At 32.4% G+C, this 21,686-nt stretch overlaps 1 protein-coding gene across 1 annotated transcript in view; it reads right to left on the bottom strand.

The window, feature by feature from the left end:
• LOC129221327 (coiled-coil domain-containing protein 12-like) overlaps window positions 1–14,020 on the bottom strand; it is a gene marked incomplete in the record, with an annotated part of 21,793 nt that extends 7,773 nt beyond the window's left edge. Inside the window, 4 exon segments of the mRNA XM_054855794.1 lie at window positions 2–73; window positions 1,570–1,631; window positions 4,666–4,742; window positions 13,771–14,020. Of these exon segments, the coding sequence (XP_054711769.1) occupies window positions 2–73; window positions 1,570–1,631; window positions 4,666–4,742; window positions 13,771–13,901 (342 nt within the window).
• Window positions 14,021–21,686: the final 7,666 nt, after the last annotated feature.

The raw sequence follows: 21,686 nt of genomic DNA, 5'->3' as shown, positions 1-21,686 counted from the left end.
GTTTGTCCAGTTTTTTCGCAGCATCTCTTTTTAAATCCCAGTCTGGTTTACGGGGAGCCAAGGTTGCTAGATCCTGAAATTAAGATAGTTGATGCAAAAGACTTGCAAAATGATTCATAAATATAGGAATGGTCAAAAAGAAAAAAAAAACAAAATGTGTTTAGCAGAAAAAATTTTCTTATTCAAAATACAATCAGGACTGACGGATATATTCATCTGGTACATAACATTTAGATAAATAATGTGACATATATCATCTTTATTAGCTGATATCTGCCATAGTATACATTCAACTACCAAATTTACATTGTTTAAATTTTTAAAGTCATTAAATTTATCTCAAAGGAACTCCATTCACTCTCATTTATTAATGAATACGAACAATAGTTACATTTATCTAATATAACACCTCTCATGACACTCCCCCTCCCCTCTTGAAAAATCCTGGCTACTACCTTAGGTAAAAAATGTACATAAAGTTGAAAAAATACAAAAAAAAATTTTTTTTTAATTCTAAGACTTTTAAAGGTTTGGTTCATGCTAAAAAGGATGAAATAAATAAATATATGGTTTCTTGATGAAAACACTAAACAGTTGCAGTTTGTCTTAATATATTTACATTTAGGGAAATTCTAAAGCAGTTAATAAAATTTAAATTTAAAAGTGAGAGAAGAAATAGAGGTAATATGGTAAAAGCTACTAGTAAAAAGCTGTATACTGCCCTTTTTTTTTCTCAATTTTTAATTTAAATTTTGTTGGCTGCTTTATAATTACTCTAAATGAAAATATATTAAGATCAACAGCAACTGTTTACTGTTTTATTCAAGAAACTATATACTTATTTTATTTCATACTTTTTAGAGCAAACCAAGTCTGTAGAAATAGTCTTTGGAATTTAAGAAAAAAAATATATATTTTATTTTAAAGTTTTCTTGGTTTTAAAATTTATTTCAAGTAAACATTTTTGAAGGTTCAAACATATTTTTGTGTTATCTATCCTTATTTAAAAGAAAAAAAGGTATGGACTTTCATTTTAATCTAATTGTACTGTGCATAAGAGAGAATATTTTTTTTCATCAATCTTTTTTCAGTATTGCTGCTTTGTATGCTCAAATTTGAAAGCAGTTTTGTTTAAGTAAAGTGAAACAAAAAAGCTTTTAAAAACGCCCACAAATATATGCTTGCTCAGGTTCAACCTTGAAACTAATTTGTTAAACTGATTAATAATTCCTTTATTCCTTTTTTATTGTAAATGGCAAGAATTAAAAAGCGGAATTATTTTAAATGTATAATTACTATTATTTTTCATTGTTTCTGGCAACAAATAAAAACTGGAAGCAAAATGCAGGCTTATGACAGATAATGTAAGCTAAGAAATAGTCTTTAAAAACATGCAGGAGCCAAATTCACGTGAGCCTCTACAAAAAGTAAGCTAGCCCTCTATGACATGAAAGAGAATTTCCACTATATATATTTATTAACATAATCTGCAATTTAATGATCACTATAAAATCTAAACAACTATTAAAATTGATATTTATTAGTACCAATTTATGTTATGGCACTTACCACTTCTTCTATTAGGGGTTCAGGTTTGGTTGCTTCAGTTGGACTTTGAATTTCATTTTCAACTGAAATAAATTATTTAAGATTGAAATAACATGAAAAGTTTTTAATAATGAAACATAAGGCTCATAAGTTCACTTTCTCTATTAAAATTAAATTAAACTTCGCAATACACATGAATAAAATGTCCCCAATTCCAGATATGCATTTAAAAAAATATATCAATAACATAAAAATTTGTTTTTTATAAAAAGAATTCCAATATTTATGCAAGAATAAGGTTATCAGGTATTCATTGACATAACATAAAATATCACTCAATATAAAATCAACACTAATTCATATTCATTCATTAAAGAATTCTGCTAAAGTATACAAGCCTCCACTATGAGAAATTTTCCAACTTTCAGTATTAGTTTGAATGATATTGTTACAGTATACAGGGCCGAATTTAGAACCATGCTACCCCTAGGCAGATTTGAAATCCCCCCCCCCCCCCCCCAAAAAAGCAAAAACTCAAAAACACGCAAAAAGTGCTCCCGAAATTTAAACTTTCAAGCTTATGAAGAAATGATGATGTTTCACATTCAGGGACGCCCCGATGGGAGGACACAGCAATCTCCCAAAAATCTCCTTTTTTTGCAAATTTTACTCACAATTCAGAAAATTTAGAGATTATATTGCAACATATTCTTTTTTCCTTTTTTAAATTCTAAAAATTGTTCTTTAATGACACCTAACGTTCCTTCTCATTAAATGTTATGTACTTATTTATGATATGCATGTAAGCTCATGTTTTATCATTTGGTAAAATTAAAATTTTTCTCACCGCAAAAATTGTAGTTTGATGCTCCTCTGTTTATATTGTTTAATTTTATACATCCTTCAAGGCTCAAGTACTGCTCTTGGGCAGGTTATCAAGCGATTCACATAAGATCAATATAAATAATATTTCCAATATGTATATTTATTTGCAATTATCAATTAATAGAGCATGGTAATTTTTTTCATGGCCCTATAGTTTTATAAAACATGTTTTCTTTTATTCTTTGAAGTTTTAAAACATTTCCTTGTAATAGCAACGCAGATGAATGTCTAAAAGATGATATAGACTTGAGTTAGACTTATAAGGGAAAATATAATGTTAGAAAATTGGTAGATAAAGAGTAACCGAGATTTTTCTTGAATGCTAAGCGTATGTTTCACATAAGACTGCATCTTTATTTTCAGAAAAAAATAACTTCTTTGTTGTTTCATTATTTGTTAACATTTGCTCAAAATGACATTTTGAATCCAGAGAAAAAAAAGAAAAAAAAAATCACGATTATAGTCCGAATGAATTCTGTTACTTTTTCTTAGTATCAATGCTCTTTTGATCAAAACTATGTTATTTTGAAATCAAACCTAGCTTAATTATTTAAATCTATATCAATAAATCTTTGATGAGCACTGAACTTCAATGTCTTGTGCGTTAACTATTTTATCATCAGTTGTCATTTTTATTTATAGCAGCATCTTTATCCTGTTATTTTTTTTTCATCTACGAATCAACGATTTAAATGTGTTCTTACCACTCCTCACTGTTCAATGTTACTATTTCATTAGTAAATTGTAACTGGATTACATTGCAAAGAGGCTAAAGTTTCCGCTTTTGGAAACTGTCCATTGGAAAAAAATTTATCATGTTCAAAAATATTTTAACGACTCCTTTTTGTTCTTTGGTTTTTAATTTAGCATATTTTCTTTATCTAAAATCATTCGACCTTTTTCACTCTCGTCACTCATTTTCATTTGCCTCCAAGACATAAAATTAACAGTAAACAATTTTTAAATATTAATAATGTAAAAAAGAAAATAAATGTCAATCCCTCAAGAAACCAGTACTGAATAAACTTAAGTATAGCACGAAAATCTTAGTCAAACTCCAATCTTGTTGCGACTTCTGAATAAAAGCAACGAAACTTTCTGAAATTGACATCCTTTTTTTGTCTTCACTTACTATTTTACACTGATAAATTACCACGACTGAAAAACATTTGATTTTCATAAGATGTGTGAATGTTATCATTATTAAATGACAAGAAAAAATTGTATCTGTGAAAAATGAAAGAATGCTAATATTTTACTTTCAAGAATAAAAAACTAATTAAAAAAATGTGTGGTTGAAGCAAAATTTACCTCCCCTGAAAACTTTGCCACCCTAGGGAGCTGCCTACTCTGCCTATTGGGAAATTGGGCCTTGACAGCATATAATAAATAAACAAATTATAGGAGTTCTCCGCCTCAATTTTACATAGTTAGTAGCATAGCATAACTTTGGCCAAATCACCTGACTGTATGTTTGAAAGTTGAAACCTTATATAAAACTACATTTCAGAGTAATGCAATTATGTGAATTCATTCGTCAAAGCACAGGAGTGTGCCAATTAATGGCATAGTTCCCAAGGACTGCTTTCACCTTGAAAAACCTACATTTTACTAGAGGTTTCCAATAGTTTCCTTGAGGTGTGGGCTTAAATTGGGGAAAAACCCATGACATATGTTGTCCTTTATTGAGCTCTGTGTTGGCCAATACAGGGGTCCCCTCCCCCCTAAGAGCAAGGATGCACCTCCTTAAATATCGTAAAGACCCTCCCCCCCCCCCCCCCCAAAAAAATGCAGGATCTCTCAAAAAAAAAAAAGTGAAAATACTGCTCAAAACAACTTTCTCCCTAAAAATTTCAATGCCTCAGTCTGCGCCATGACACCTCCCCCCCCCCTCCTAATTAGGTGGGCACCCCTGGGCCAATAAGAACAAAGGACAGGTGAAAGTGGAAAGAAAATCCTTGGGCATAAACATTTGAGTCCTATCCAGTGCTGCAGTTGGGGGAGAGAATGCCACACCCTGAAATATTTTCTCATTATTGTCAGAATAATACAAAATTAATGTCAGTTCGCTTCAAATCACCATTTTTGAAATAATAATAATAATAATAATAATAATGCCTGCTTTTGGAATTAAAGGTTAGCATAAGAAATCTAAACTGAGCCAACCAAAAATTTGTCGTTGAAAATAATGACAAAATAACAAAATACACATTATAGCAAAGATGCAATTACTTGATTCTGGTTTAGCTTTGGGTAACTGGTTCAGACGAAGCTCATCATCCGAGGGAGTGTAATTTCGAAACACAGGTCTACAGAAAGAAAGGTAGAATAAGTACAGCTACACTTATGATAAAAACTTAAGATTAATGAACTATTCAGCAATAAGTTATTATGCAATAGCTGGCCTTAAGACAAAACTACGAACAAATACCATCACATCATGAAAAAATTCAAGTAAAAAAATAAGACATAATATGTGATATTTATGATAAATTTTAAATATAACTTCAATTCCCCAAAGCAGAATACTTGACAATGTTCTGCAACGTTAAATCATTGGACCAAAGTTGTTCTGCAAGCAAGCATTGTATACACAAGCAACCAATTTGACTTTTTTCACAAAACGGTAACCCTAAATCAAAATCGTTTCAAACAGGATTTATTTATTTTTTCTTTTTTCTTAAAGCTTCACTTTTGCTATGCATTTCTGTAGAACTTAAACTGATTGAAATTCTCCGTAATATTTCATACGCTTTCTAAAATGCATAGAAAGAGCAATAATATAAAATTTTATAAAATTCCAAACCTAGGTGTCAAACCATGTTTTTTTTTTTTTTTGGTTACTTTTACATGGCATAAAAGAGCAATTGAAATAATGTACATAAATGAATAATTTACTAAAATAATAAATAAAATTCATCGAGTTACGGTAGCGAATATGAAACCACTTCAAAACTTTTTAAATAATTGAAATATTTTCAAGATGCAAAAGGATTGAAATCTCAAACAAGACACGCAATTTTCGGCGATGGACATGTTTCAATGTTGGCATGTTCCCAAAACATACGTTTTTGGAGGAAATTGCAGTGGATTCTCACTCACCTCCGGTCATAGTCCTAGAAATCTCTGTGAGTATTTTAGTGTTTCCTGATTTTAACCTTTTTTCCTATTTAAAGGCATTCAAATGAAAAGTAATAATATGATGTTTATGATAAATTAGCCCAAGCAGAATACTACTGAATTTGCGACGTACATCGCAAAACAGATTCCTGAGCTGCAGAATAATTCTGTTCAAATGTGTGTAAATATCTATGTGTCTGTAAATATCAATCTATGTAATACGTCAGATAGATTCGGAAAAATAAGGAAAAGGGGAACCAAAGACGCTAGAAAAACAGAATCTTTTCAGATTTAGAATATGAAATTTCTGCAGAAACTGTTGATTTGTTACAAATTTCTAACCCAAGATCGAATTTTGAATTGAATAACTTCCGAGAATTTCACATTTTCTTCTAATTTAAAGAAATCTGCAGAATTTGTGCAAAATTTTGTCTCGAGTTGGAACATATTTGCAGAAAATCTGCAGTTTCTGCAGAAACTTCACAGAAATCTGTAGAATTTCTGCAGAAAATTTCTCTGAGTTTTCCTCTCACATTTGAACAGAATTATTCTGCAGCTCAGGAATCTGTTTTGCGATGTACGTCGCAAATTTAGTAGTATTCTGCTTTGGGCTAATTTATCATAAATATCATATTATTACTTTTCATTTGAATGCCTTTAAATAGGAAAAAAGGTTAAAATCAGGAAACACTAAAATACTCACAGAGATTTCTAGAACTATGACAGGAGGTGAGTGAGAATTCATGTCTCACAAGAGTCACAAGATTTTAAAAATTTCTTTTAAAAAAATTTGAAAACTCGTTTTGTTTGAGTTCAATAATTCCAGTAAATACATTCTTAACTATGAGTAATATACTTTGTTAGTATTTGCTAATTAATTTAGTGCTCAAAATGTAGGTTTAACCTGTAAAAATTATGCCTGAGTGTAACGTCTGTCACAGTGGAATGGCTCTAAATCTAAGCAAAAAAAATGCGCCATTTGGCAATGCCAATCCCGATTTTGGTGTAGAGTAGATCAGTGCTTCTCAACTGATATGCCTCCACATACTGGTCTGCCGCGACAAGGTCCTTGGTGTGACACAATATTTTCAGAGTTGTAGAAAATAGAAAAACATAGATGTATTTGACATGCAATACATCGAAAGTTCGGTTATCCTGAGACAGCCGTTTCGTCCTTGTTGGAATAGGGAATAACCGAGCTGGAGGTAGGTGTCATCTGATCATGTTCTGCCTTAACCCTGGCTTGGGGCTTACTGCTTCATAGAGATTTATTTTAGAGAGTTTAGATACAATGTTTTGCTAGTTTAATTCATAATTAAATTTATATTGAAAACTGCATAAAAATGGTGAAATATTTATTTTATCAGTGTTCAAAGAAATCACACGGGGAAAAAAAGGTTTTGATGCAGTGAATGAGCCAGACGATGTTTTGAGTCAAGGAATTAATGATATGATGGATGACATTAAAAAAAGTTGATTGATAACTACAAATAGCTAGATGTTTATTTTAAGTTGATGAATGAATGACCATATATATTGAACATGCCTTGCTAAAAGGACAAAATTAAACGTTATTATATTATCTGAAAGGAATGTTCTCAGCTTGCAACTGGTGAAGAAATATAGAGCTAGTTATAGTAACTGCAGCATTACAGCTACAAAATAAAAATCAATGGGATCCATTGTTACAACTGCACAAGCTCTTGCAGTGATGGAACAGTTGCGATGACCGGAAGCGTTGTGAAAGGTTCATGTTGGATGCAAAAAATCAACTTCAAATCAGTTTGTCACAGCAGAGTGTTTGGTCATGATTCGAGTTTAGGCACTACTTCAAGTTGATTGGCATAGAGCAATATGACGGGTTGGCAATCCCAATCCGTTAAAGCATCAGCAATGAACTTTCTTAGAATGCACAAGAAAAGTTTATGGACATCAGCATCAGCAGCAACAGCTGCTTAAAACTTGGCTTCAGCAAAGTACTTTGGACACATATTGGCTGTTAGTAAAAAAAAGCAAAAATCTCTGATCATGCTACTTATGAGCTGTTACTATTGCCAGTTTGAAGAATGTGGGATTCTTAGAATTGACACTTTTCAAGAGAAACAAAAAATTGTGTTTAAATTCTCAATTTACAAGCTTCCTGTAACTCTAGACATAGAGGAATAAAAAGCGCCATTGTCCCTCAAGACATGCACAAGTGTCTCAGTCATGTTAAGTGAAACTTTGGGACTTGCTGACCGTAATAAGCAGTAAAATTCATGATGAACTAAAATTCATTTTATCAAGAAACTGAAAAAATTCAAATATTTAAAAAATTAATTGTTATATCCATATGGAAACGCATTTTTTTTTTTTTTAATTTCTTGCTTTGACTAGTGAATGATGAAAATACTGCCCGTGTTGAAATATGAAATTCGGTTCAGTGTGCCGTAAAGTCAAAAAGGTTGAGAAGCACTGGTGTAGACAACAACAAATCAGCACCAAGCAGATGGTGAATATTGTGGTTTCCTTTTTTACTACAGAGAAATTCCCAAAAAGTAGCAAATATTCTGGTAACTCATTTGCTTTCTTTCAGTGTAACTTTTCCCTGAACACAACAGGAATAGGTGTTTAATTTTCCCAGGAGTGTTCAAGCAAAAATCTTGATAACTCATGTGCAAAAAACCTATGCTTATTGTTAATATTATTTCTGTAGCCTGTTTTTGGTTTCTACGCGAGATTTTCCTCAATTCTTGATCGATTTCATTGATTTACACCTTATTTTAAAGCTTATCGTGCAGGCTACTGACGAAAAATAGACCCACGGTCTAAAAATTGTTTTTTTGGGCAAAAAAACCTGTTTTAAAGAACCAAAATGAGGTTTTCGGTTAAATTTATAACTTTAACTTGCACTGTTACCGACAGAGCTGAATAGCTTGATCGGCAGAGCGTTCGACTGGTAACCAGGAGAATGCGTGTTCGGGCCCACGTCCGCACAATCTGCATTAAAAAATTAGAAAAATGTCGCGCATTACATGAACAATGAATAACAAATATGAGGGAATACATGAGATAGAAATGCTCCTAGCTGTTATGAAAACTTGATTCAACACAGAGCTAAATTGATGCTCAATTGTAAGGTTTTTTTTTTCTTTTTTTAAAGCTTTGGCTCCGGTAAGAAAATTAAAGCATAATGTAAGCGAAAATATAAGTATCAGGTTTCAGATTTGAGACTACAATGGAATTGTTTTTTGTTCAGTAAAATATAATAAATCATATGTTGAAATATAGATTCATCTAATGAGTTTTTGACTCTTTGTACAAATAAAAAAATTACTACCTCAATTTAAAGGGTGATATATATATATTTCTTCTTTTTGCAAAAAAACAAATAGCGTATCACATTCTAACTACATTTGAAAAGCTACGCTTAAAAAAGAACTTAGTTCAAATTATTTTGTATTTTAACCGTGCTGTTAAATGATGAACACGTGCTGCCATCTAAGCCATAACGGTTCAAACCGCCTGCTATAACAAATTGTAAAAATTTTCAAAAATAAAAACACTTCTCGGCAAGAAAAAAAAATTAAAATTAACCTCTGGGGGTTTTTTTCCGGTAGAGCGTTCGGCTATAAACTGTCTGAACTTCGGGCCAGTTCGGGCTGTCCGACATAATAGCAAAATTACTTTAATATTACGCATTACATGTACTCATAACATACAACAGATAACACCCGTAATAAAATAAATGCAGTGGGAATGCTATTTGGTGTTTCGACTCCTTTATGCAGGCTACAGTTATCATTCAGATAAGTCGACTGCTAATCGAAGGGTGTTCTTCCCTTTTTTTTAAAGCTTTGAATCCGTCCAGACCACTGAGCATAATGTACGCATAAAAAAAGTATTAGATATACCTCAAGGGAATCCTTTTTGTGCAGAAAAACATTTTCATTGTACGCTGAAATGTAGATTTTTCTAATAGCAGTGTTTGAAATTCGTACAAATGAAAAAATACTACGCCAAATTAAAACTACGAGTTTCATAATCTTTAATTATTTATTCGAATACGATAGAAAACATTAAAACTAATATCAACTTCATTAGTAAGAAATCATTTTCTACTCCTCTGCTTTCGGCTGAAAAAAAAAAAGCATTTTGTCTACGTTCGAAAAATTACACTTAAAAAACAGACTCAGTTCAACTGGTTTCGGTTTTGAATTTTAAGTGTTCGATTAAAAGAAAAACATGTGCGGGCATTTAAGCCGTATAGGTTTAAGAAGCCTGCTATGGGAAATTGTTAAAATTTCAAAAATAAAAACACTTATTTTTTCAATCGAATTTATTACTTCTCTAGAATGTTTGTTTCAATCGTTACGTGAGATCTTCCTCATTCTTTAATCAAATTCCATGTTTTGCGAATAATTTTAAATCGTATCATGCTGGCTAATGACAAAACATAGACGCATGATCTTATTATATTTTTTTCAGCAAAAAGCTTTTTTACTGTGTTTTATTGCGCATTCCTTCAATGAATAGCATTTGAAAAGAAAGGCGCAGTTGCTAGATTTGTTGGAGTGTCGTACTGTTAATCAGAATGGCGGCAGTTCGAATCCGTGCCACTAAATATCTCTTTAATGTTTCTTTTTTTTTCGTCAGATGCTCACGTGGGCAGGACTGTATTTGCCACAACCTGTTTTTTCACATGCAAAATTATTGCTTTCTCACGAGTCACTCAGCCACACTTTTAATGATATTTATATTTGCATTGAAAATACGTACAACCAAAAGGGGAGCGATGATCAAATTATCACAACGTTGTATTTAACGAAGCTTTGTTACTGATGTCTTTAAATTACATGCCTTCTCTTGTGCGCTTACTTTTTTCGGTTTTTCTTCATAATATTCTTTCTTTGAAATTTTTAAAGAGCAAAATGCCGTATGAAACGATTCGAAGTACAGTGCGGAGTTCCGCACGGGTCGACTAGTTGTTAATAGTAATAATCAATAAAAGTTTTCATTGGATGTTCAAATCTACTGTTGTCAAAATCTAGATTTTTCTCTTTGAGAGCCTAAATCATGACGTGTAAGCAATTATTCAATTTTTGAGCTTCATTAATGATACATGAAATACACCGCCAGCTCAGTCATTCCAACCGAGGACTGCAGTTTCGTGCTTTTTAGACAATTGGTTTATTATTCCAGCTTTATTGGAATGACTGAGCTGGCGGTGTATTTCAAGTATTTCTGCCTTAGCCCTGGATATAGGACAGTAACGTACTGAAAATTCATTAATGATGTTTTTAGGGACCATTCATTAATTACGTAAGAATGATTTTGGCATCCCTCGTTCGGAAGGAGGGCATGGTGGGGTGGCTGCTAATTTCCGGCTGTGACTTGGATGTCGTCAGTTGGCCAGATTATTTTCCCCAGAGACAGATATTTTTGCCCCCCCCCCCCTCCCAACATGTAAGGATGTATAAGATTTTTCATCCCCCCCCCCCCCCCTTATTTTACGTAAGATTCCATTTCGTTTTTTAAAATAATAAAATAACGAATTTGGAATAGTTACATCACTGGAATCATTATTAAATTCACTATTATTAAGTTAAACCTTTTTGTGGGAAGAAATGTTTCCTAAAAAGTTGGAATCTAGACTGCATGTTTTTTCAACCTTTTTTAGTATATGATGTGATGTGATACTTATTAAAAATAAAACATGCCATACACAGTGCGATTCTTTATTTTACACTATTTATTCTTTGTAAAACAAATAAAAAACAGCTCGGTCCAGATGTGATATCCCCCCCCCCCCCATTTGGCAACATCCGATTTTTTGCACAAAATTATAATATTTTTCTCGTGAATGAAGCAATTTTTTAAGCATGGCATCCCTGCCGAAACTAACCTGTGTTTGTCAACCCGAAGGTAACCTTAGATCTGTTCAAACTTGTTTACTTGTTATCGGTTTCACGCAGGAAAGATTCTTGTTTTTTCTTGCAATATACCTTACAGGAAAGCTTATTTTGTTGTTAGTTTAAATTCAGTAGTTGTCTTTTGATGAATAAATATTAGAAAAGGCCAGTTTTTTCAAACTCGAACAGTAATTAAAAGTAAACTCCAACTTTGTGTGTATCTGTAAGGTAAGGTGCCATAGTCATATGTTGTTTTTCGGACTGAGTGTGAGGATTTACACCATAAAAAGGCGAGTTCTTTTTTTTAGAATTCAAAAAAAAAAAAAAAGGCTCTCACTTCTGAAATTCTTTGTTTTTACAAAATCTTGAGGGTTTCTGGTAGTTTTAACATCATTTTTACTGTATATAAATTAATTTTACAAAAATAGTGCGGTTATTTTATTCTAAAAGTTAATTCTTATCGACGCCAAGAATTATTTAGACAAATTCTATAAACGTGTCTCCTTTAGGTACTGAATTTCTGAAAATAAGTTGACTCTAGCATTTTATAAAAATATGAAAGTGTTAAGCAAATTAATGTATGGTATTTTTGTATTGTTTATGTTTGGGATGTTCTGTTGAGACATTTCTACTTTCCATATATCAAAATTTGAGTAACTAAGCGTTTTTTTTTTTTGGCTGAAATAGTTATTGATTTTGGGGATGTTTTCCGCTTTAAGCATTGCAATTTGAATCGCTTTGCTCTTTTTTAGTATGAGAAAAGTTTTTGTTCGATGAAATGCATGTTGGAAAATAGCTTTTGTTTCTATTGGTACATTTTTCATTGGTGAGCTGTTATAGTAATTTGTTATTTTAAGCATTTTAAATACTTTCTAGTAATTTTTCTTTGTGAACAAGAACTTTCTAGTTTCTGGTATTTTTGAAGCATATATTTGAGCCGTTTTTTGTTGTGGTTTTATGTTGTTTTTATATATACAGTACAACCTCGATATCTCGAATCTCTCGGGATGGGAAAATTTTTCGAGATATTGAGTTTTCGAGTTATCAAGGTTTTTAAAAAATTACTCTAGTAACTCTCACATTTACACACACGTACGCTATATGCATTTATATATATACTATGGGACCACTTTGAATTACGATCAATAAAGTAGTCTTCGATATTTCACCAGATTTGAAATTTTCTAATTGTCGAAAGTGCACAGAATGAGATTTTGAAATGAACAACAATTTCAACTTGGTTTTTTTCACCTAAAAATTTAAAAATTCTAATTTTATCTTTAATTAGTATCCTCACATTCAAAAAGTTCTCAGCAGCCATTTTGTAGGAGTTAAAAAAGCTGAATGATGAAAATGAGGAACGCATTTTCCGTTTTCGCTTGAAAACTGACGGACGAAAAATCGACCCCTTTCCTCAAAGTGGACAACATGTTCGCGAGAAAGGCACAAAGATTATAAACTCTGGGGAAAATACTGCACCCCCTCATACCAACACTCCCCTATTATCTTGCCCCAATCCCCTTTTCACAAAATTTCCAAGAAAAGTGATGAAATACGTCAAGCAATTGTCCCTGGAACTGGTTTTACTACAAAAATTGCCAAAGAAAAACGACTATTGAAACCATGGATGTAGGAATGCCTAGATGATTGAAACTTGCTTCTGTGCAAAAATATCGACATATCAAGAGTTTTGAAAAAAAAATTTCGAGATAACTATGGAAAATGCATATAGGGGTTTTTATAGAAAATGCTGGGGAAAATTTTTGTTTCGAGACATCAAGGGTTTCGAGATAAGGAGGTTCAAGATATCAAGGTTTGACTGTATTGCTTTCTGAAATGCTTTGATCATTTTTTTTTTATCTGAATTTTTCCTGTTGGCGCTAAAAAAGCATCGCTAAGAACGATGTATGACATATGTCGTCATACATCGTTTTCTTGGCGCCAACAGGAAAAAGCCGCCAAGGGTGGGGTACATGACATTAGTTCCAACAGTTCTTTCTGATACGTTTCTAACCTTCTAGAAGCAAATGGAATATAATTCTTTGCCAAATCACTGAACCGTGCGATTTCTAATGTAAAATATCGACTTGGAAAATATTACGTAAGAATGGGTTTGACTCCCCCCCCCCTCGGTAAGAGTATGTAGATTTTTTCACCCCCCCCCCCCCCCCGTTTCCGACCCTTACGTAATTAATGATTGGCTCCTTATCCATTTACAGAGCAGAAGCATTGGTTTACTTCTTAAAACTAAAACATTCTAATTTGTACAAATCTCACTATGCTATACATACGATTACTGAAACAAAATAATAAGTGATTTAATTACTTCGGTAATGGTAGTTCAGCAGCATCATGGTTTGCAGAATGTGAACTTTCTGAAACATGCCTCTTTAAATTCTTTAACCTATCACGTCTCTTCTGCGCTTCTTCTTCCAGTCGGCCAGCTTCAATATTCATGTTCCAAGGGAATAATTTAAGCCCAAAACAATTAATTTAACCACCTCGCTATGCCATAAAAACGGAAAAGAGTTGACATTCGTTGTGATGTTGAATGTGTTTCATTTCATTAGGCGCCATGGGTTAGTAGTGTTTAGATTAGAGAAATAGAAACAAAGTCTCTACTCTCCAACAAGGCACTAATGTTCGCAGTCCTCCATCTCGGAATGAGCAGAGATCTTTGGGTGCCGAAAAAATTTGTTGGCTTTATAAAGTATTAAAATAAATTGTTGCAATGTTTATTTATCGAGATGACCGATATCTGTCTGTATTCTAGATCTAAGAATGCAATAACTGGGGTGCCATCCCTGCAAGTGCGATTGCCCCCCCCCCGGCAAAGTTTTACTGGGTATATCCCTAAACACAATCCTCCAGTGATGAGACTGATATACCTTTAAAACTATATAATCCTTGCCCTAACTCCTCCACCCTTACATAAGTACCCTTCTTTTAGCTCTTATTATTACAATAGATCTGAACACCATTTATCGGAACAAATCGGAAAATATTTGTTAAAAATTTTGAAAAAGAAAGTTTAAAAATTGGCTAACTGAAAGTTGCAGCAATATTTGGAGGCAGCTTGAGAATTTAATTTGAGATACATCTGAGAATTTAATGAGATACATAGTTACATCTTATGCAGAGGAGAGGAGAGAGAGGCAATCCCTCCTCCCTTCCCTAGCATCAGATGTAACATACTGATCTAATCAACTGATATGTTTGCTATGTTGAGCAAAAGAAAAGCACTTGTCCCCGAGTAATACAGGTTATGCTTAACAGGAAGTCAAAGAATTCCATTATTCTGTGGGAAAAAAATAGTTACTGAAATACAAAGATTATTATATCAGTTTCTCTTTAAGAAGTTTTATGGGCGCCGGGGGGCAATTGCACTTGCATGGATGGCAGCCATGGAGATGGCAGCCCTAGTTATTGCAATCTAAGATCTGGAATACAGACAGACATCGGCCATCTCAATAAATAAACATTGCAGTAATTTATTTTAATACTTTATCTAATCATAATAGCTAAAGTAGGACAAAAAATAATCACACAGCATCAAAATCAAAAGCACCTGAGAAATGCTGGAATCCAATACGGCGGAAGCAAACAAATTTTTTCGGCACCCAAAGATCTCTGCACCCAAAGTTCCCGGCACTCAAAATGCTCGGCTCCCAAAGTTCCCGGCACCCTAAATGCTCGGCGCACAAAGCTCCCAGCGTCCAAAAATGCTCGGCGGCCGTCCTTAAAGGGCCCAAAAAATGGGCGGGGGGGGGGGGGGTCTTCGAAAAACTCACTAAGACATTTCTAGCAATATCAATCTTTACGGATTCAAATTTAATTCGTTTATTGCTGGTACCTTGTAAAAGCATCGCATTAGATATGTATAACTCAGTGAGACTTATGTATTTTAGTACCATAACAACCAACAATTCAAACTGATTTGGGTCAGAATGTAAAAGTCTAAAATAATTATTTGTCTACCAAAATGGCAGTTGCTGACCACTAAAATCCAAGGTCTAAAGTAGAGAGAGAGAAAAAAAAATAATGGTTTTAAACAAATGCTTCCCATCGGGACGACGCTGTGGGGGGGGGGCGCAATTTCTTAAGTTCGCCAGACCCCCTAGGTACGCTGCTGACCTTAATTTCCATTTTGGTTATCCCCAAATAAATGTTGAGTTCTTCCGACACGACCACATGTGCATATATACAGTGGCGGATCCAGCCGATTGTTTTGGGAGGGGCCATCTGAAATTTTTGAACAAACTCCGAACTCCCCAGAAATTTTATTAAAATGAAGTTTTAAAAACTCAATTTTCGGGATACCGAGACCTTAGATGAGGGGGTGAATTTAGGAATCTCCCTCGAAAATGTTTCAAAAACTTAAATTTCCGAGTTAATTTTTGAAAATTAGAAAACTAAAAGAGCATTTTGTCTAGTTTTGATGATGTACGGAGAAAGGTCAGGTTTCGGGCGCTGATGGCCCCAAAATACTTTTTCAAAATAAAGCTTAGAAACCAAAATATTCTGTCATTCTACATTGAGAAGTTAGAAGAGGACGGGTGCTTTTTTCACTAGCTCTTCAGCTGTCCAGCCTAAAAATACACCTTTAGGTAATGTTTGCTTACATTAAAGGAAATGTGAAGGTGCTTAGAATCCCTCCGTCCTAGAAATATTTTGCCTTTGAGGCTCTAAAAATTCGATTTTTAACTATATTTATACATATTTTAGAAAGGAATGGAAGATTCGTGAGCACCTCCAAAAACCTCCTTTTAAAGCTATCATCACGATATAAACTAAAGAGGGAGGGGGATCCTATCAAAAATCGTTTGCAATTGAAGTCCTAAAAAATTTCATTTAAGTTGCTTTTAAGCAAGTTAAGTGATAAGGGCTGGATAAGCTAGTTCCTGTTGACATTTTTTCCAAATAAGACTTAAAATGCAATTTTTTGCTACATAAGGCATTTGTGAAAGGGCATGGGAAAAGGGGGTTCTTCCCCTAGTTTCGAAATTAAAGCCATAAAAACGAAAATTTAGGCTTTCTTTCGTCTCGTGAACAATAGGTATACTCTGAGAACAGCAGCATTTAGAGATCGTCCAAGTGTCTGTAGTTTGAATCAAGAAATAATGTAAAAGATGGAGAACATTTTTGGAAATAAAAATTTTGTTTTGAGGGTAGGGATATAATTTATCTCCCAATTAAGGCCTATGCTTCTTTTTCAGTAAAACACGTGTGTTAAATTTTGTTATCTTCTCGTATTTTTTTTCTTTTTTTTTTCCTTAAAAAAATTCCTACAATCACAAGGCTTTGGGAGGGGCCATGGCCCCCCTCTAGATCCGCCCCTGCATATATATACCCAAGAATGTATAAGCGCTCGAAATATCTATTTTTACGTTTCCCGAGTTAATTACAACGAGGTGGAAATTGTTGTAGCTCAGTTAGTGTAGAATAGTATACAAGTTGGGGTACCTGTTATGTTTCTAAAATAACGTTTGTAGTTACAAAACACAATCTTATTTGCAGTACTATGGAAAAAATTTATATTCTAATTTGATGCTTTTCAATTATGTTCTTTCTTCACCCATATGAATTTTAAATTGGCGTAATCTAGCATGAAAAAAAAAACTGCATAGGTGAGATAAATGTCTTCCTTACTTCCTTCTTCTTACTGTGAACAATAAACTTACGCAAGCAGAAGATTTGCAGGGCTAGATTAAATCATGGGCCCAGGGCACCAAGTTTGTGTAGTTATTTTTTAAAGAAAGAGTAATTTCATAATGCCCTATTGCAAGATGTAAATATTTAATCTTTAAAATTGGTCGATACACTAATAAAAGAATTCTCCTTTTGCTTTCATGGAGACATGATTGAAAGCAAAAAGCATTGTCCTACTAAAAATCTTGTTTACCCACTGCATTGTTTTTCATAACACTCCAGATAGTTTTCAGTTTCATGTAAGCAGATACTTTATATTTTAAACTTATTATGGTCAAACCTGATTATCTGTAAAACTTTTTAATTTCAACATGATAGGAGTTGTCAGCTTTTTATTCATTTATTTTTGTACACTATTAAAAATCCACTTCACAGATTTATTAAGTTTCTTGAATGTCTGGTTTAACCTTGTGTACTTTTAATGCAGTTTTTTTTAATAAAAGTATTAGATAACAAAATAATCAAACACAGATAACAAAATCATAAAGATTTATTTTCATAATTTACCTGTGAAAACTTGTTCACAAACAATGTCTCTCATAACAAGGCAAGCATGAGCACACATTAGCAAGCCGCAATGTGTGGTAAGTGTGCTAAAAATTATTGCCCGAATATATACAAGCACATTTATAGATATATATTCAGTTATAGAAAATCCATATCATATACATCTGGAATGATTTATAAATATATATTAATATCTCATATATATATATATATAGATATATTACTCTACATGACTTGAAAACATGATAAATACACATGAAGTAAATTTCATAAACTAGATCTTAGAAGTTTATGAGTTGATTTTCCCTGCTTCCGCAATCAGCAACACTAAGGGTATCATTTAGATGGTGGCTATAGCAGATGTTTACAATAAATGCAAAATGTGAAAACAATTTATGAAATAAATATTATTTTGCAACATTTAAATTAACTCTTTACTAAGAAAGAAAAAGGTTAATTAATATACTTGTGAATTGGAAATCAGAATTCAGAAATTGCCTGGTTTCATGGATGTGACAAAAAGAACGGAACATACAAATAATTGATGTTTTTATTAAATTATCAAGTAATAAAAGACTTAAAAAACAAAGAAATTAAATATTTAATAAATGTATTGTATATTGCTAAATAATTTAATGAAATATGTTTAAACCTCGCAAATGTAACAAATATGGTATTGTTAAAAATTGTTGACCGACTTGAACTATCAAACGCATAAAAATCAATAGTTCCAAAAAAAAAACAGCTACAATAAAATTCCGACGACTTAGGCGAGGGATACATTCTAAGATCCTTCACGTAAGCCAAAATTTTGCATTGTAAAAAAGGGTATGTATGTGAGTTTTTGATAACCGCAACGTTGTTTTAGACACATAATAGATTACTTTTACCAAACCAATATATAGGTCCTTCTTCCCCACATAAAGAAATATATTTTAACTGTAAAAAACTTTCTTCTTCCATCTACACTAGCTTTAGATGAAGCAGCAGGCTTAGGTGCCATTACACTTAATTGACGTTTGCATTTAGAGTGGAAAAAAGGAAAATATGCAGTGGTTATTCCTACACACAAATTAAGCGAGGTTTAGACTGGTATGGTGTGAGAACTTCAGCCTACAGTGATTCTTAAAGGGATATAAGTCCAATCACAAAGACAATATTTGGTAGGCAAAAATAAAGCCAATACTTACGACCCACGCTTTAGTTGAAAAGTCTTGTTTCAGGCAAAGAGTTCACAATAGCTCTGAGATATGTTACTTGTGAAAAATTCGCGTTTGGCGTAAGTTAAACCGCATTGTACAGGGTTGCCACTCCATTCTGGGTGAAAATTTCCCTGCGTTTTCCCTGTATGAATCTGTAACATTATAAACAAGTAAACCCTGATATTAAAAAAGAACACTAATATCCCAATAGTTCATCACAGGAGGAAAACAAATAAATTAAAATAACAGGAACTAAAGAAGAATTTATTTTAACTGAAAAAATAGCATGGCGATTGAATTAACATTTCTTTTTAAAGAAAAAAAAGACTCTTTACCATTCATTACTGGGACTTTATAACAGAAAAATGTGAAAGTAAGAACAACTAATATTGATCACTAATTTCATGCTCTCTAAATTTCATGTCAAATAAAACAATTAATAATTTTTGCCTTCATAATAGACATTTTAATATTTACTGAAACAAATTTACTAAAAGTACCATTTTTTATTTTGTTTATGATTTAAAAAGAAAAAAATATTATTTGGTAGTTTGGGCATTGATTTTCACAACTTCAGTAAAAAAAATTGTAAAATTCCCTAGACTTTCCAGGTTTTTAAAGAGTTTTTCAAAATTCCCTGGATTTTTCCCTTTTTAAAAAAAATTCCTGTATTTCCCCTCTTTCTTCAGGTTCCCTTGTGACGTGGCAACCCTGTAGTAATGTGAATCAACTGTATAGCAATATTTCATGCTTAGACCAGATATTTCCAGGTACCAGGTAAATGTGTTCATCAAAGCAAAATTTTGGGAAACACTATTCGTACAGAATGATCGCCTTGAAAAATCAGGTTCGATCAGTCTCATTTGTGAAGAGTTACAAGTCAATCAACGCTTTAATTTCACATTTCTATTCAAAGGGAGATAATTTTAGACAGTCATTAAAATTATTTTGACCAAATTGCAAGATTAATGTCCCACCTACAACATTTAGATAACAAAATTAATTTATGGCTAATTTTCCTATGTTCAAAAGAAAGATCTCTACAAGACAATTATAGTTTCTTTTTGTAAGCAATTAAAACTTTGAATATTTTCTGCTCAAATTGTAAAGAAAATTCAGACTGATATTTTTTATAAAGCAAGTTATAATTAAGGGGGTAATTTTAAAAATCTATATAAATAAATTATATCTTAATCATACACAGTTTTATCCTTTCATACAAGCACATCAAAACCAATACAAAGAGATGTAACTAAGAAATATTTTCTTACCAGGCAATCAACTTTATTAAAACTTTAATTTTGACCATCACAAATCACTTTTCTCAAACTCTTTTTAACATTTCTCAAATGCATATATATTTATTTAACTAGGAAGTAGCAAAAATATCAGGAACTTTTTTTTCTCTCAAAAGAATATTTAGCACTTCTTTCTAAAAGAAACTTTCTTACTTGCCAACTCTTGCAATACTCCAAAACGACATTTCACAAAAACAAATTAAATTTTTACTTACAATTAATACAGGTATTAAAATATTTCCTGGACTATTTTGAAGACTAGGCACAGTGAAAGACCTAAAAAGCTCCCTCAACACATAACGAATCATCTAATCACCAATCCTTTGGTCAAGGTCTGTCCTATGTAATCATTCATTATCACATACACCAGCAACTTCACTGCAAGCTCAATTGCTACATAAGTTATTTCAGAGACGGCGATTGGGACTGAAAAGGGGGGGGGGGGGCAAAAAAAAAAGCCAACAAGTAAAAGTCATAAGATTTTTAGCGGCAGCAAAAATATGAAAGAAAAAAATAAGAGTACAAATTTTTGCTAAGGCTGGTTTTAAGAGCAGGTGAGTGGTAATTGATGCAAATCTCACAGCTTAACTCATGTTTTTCTTAAGATTTTAATGAATTATGTACACAATAATTCTCCCCGAAGAAACACTTATATATGAATTAGACTTACATTATTTGCCCTAAAGTATTTCGAGATGTCACGAACACTTGGTAATGATTTCATAAAGCAAATATATGGCTTATTTAAGTAAAACAATTGATTTACTAATATCTAAACAATGAATATATTAACTGAAAGTTACTGCTTGTGCTAAGTAATGTTTTGTTAACAGACATACAAAGTAAAACAAATAATTATGATCTGAAAATTTTGACCCTTCTGCATTGTTTATAATTTCTTGTTTTTGGTTCCTAAAATGGAAAATAAAATAAATGAACGATAAAAAGTGGGGGGCGGTTGCCCCCCTCCCCCAAATCGCCGCCACTGAGTTATTTAAATAACATAATATTCGTCTTCATCAAGTCATAACATTCTTCAACATAATATTTGTCATTTCAAGTAGTAAATTTTGAGCACTAAACAAAAATCAATTTAGTTATTACTTGAACTATATATTTACAATGAAATGGAACAATTTGTCCTGAAAAGCCAGAAACAATCTTTGAACAGATAGAGGACTTAGAGGACAAATGTACTAATACCAGTATGAAATTTAGAGATACAAAGAATGTGCATCATAACAATGATAATATTTATACAGGTAATACGTCTTCAGAGATATATTTACGTCATTCCTATTAAGATGTGAAATAAAAACATAAATTACTATTTTTTAAGTATTTTTCAAAGGATATTTTTTAATTTTGCACTTAACAGCAACACAGTCAAACAATATCTAACAGTTTTGAAAGTATATTTACAGAGAAAATTTATATTCTGCATGTAGAGAGGTACTCTAAGAGCAGAGTATAACATATTTTCAATAGTTATGTCATTAAATTTTTATGTACAATAATATTTTTAA

The sequence above is a fragment of the Uloborus diversus genome, chromosome 4, assembly GCF_026930045.1.
Source record: "Uloborus diversus isolate 005 chromosome 4, Udiv.v.3.1, whole genome shotgun sequence".
NCBI lineage: Eukaryota > Metazoa > Arthropoda > Arachnida > Araneae > Uloboridae > Uloborus > Uloborus diversus.
The sequence above is the reverse complement of the archived record's forward strand: the minus strand, read 5'-3'. Positions and strand labels throughout refer to the sequence as shown.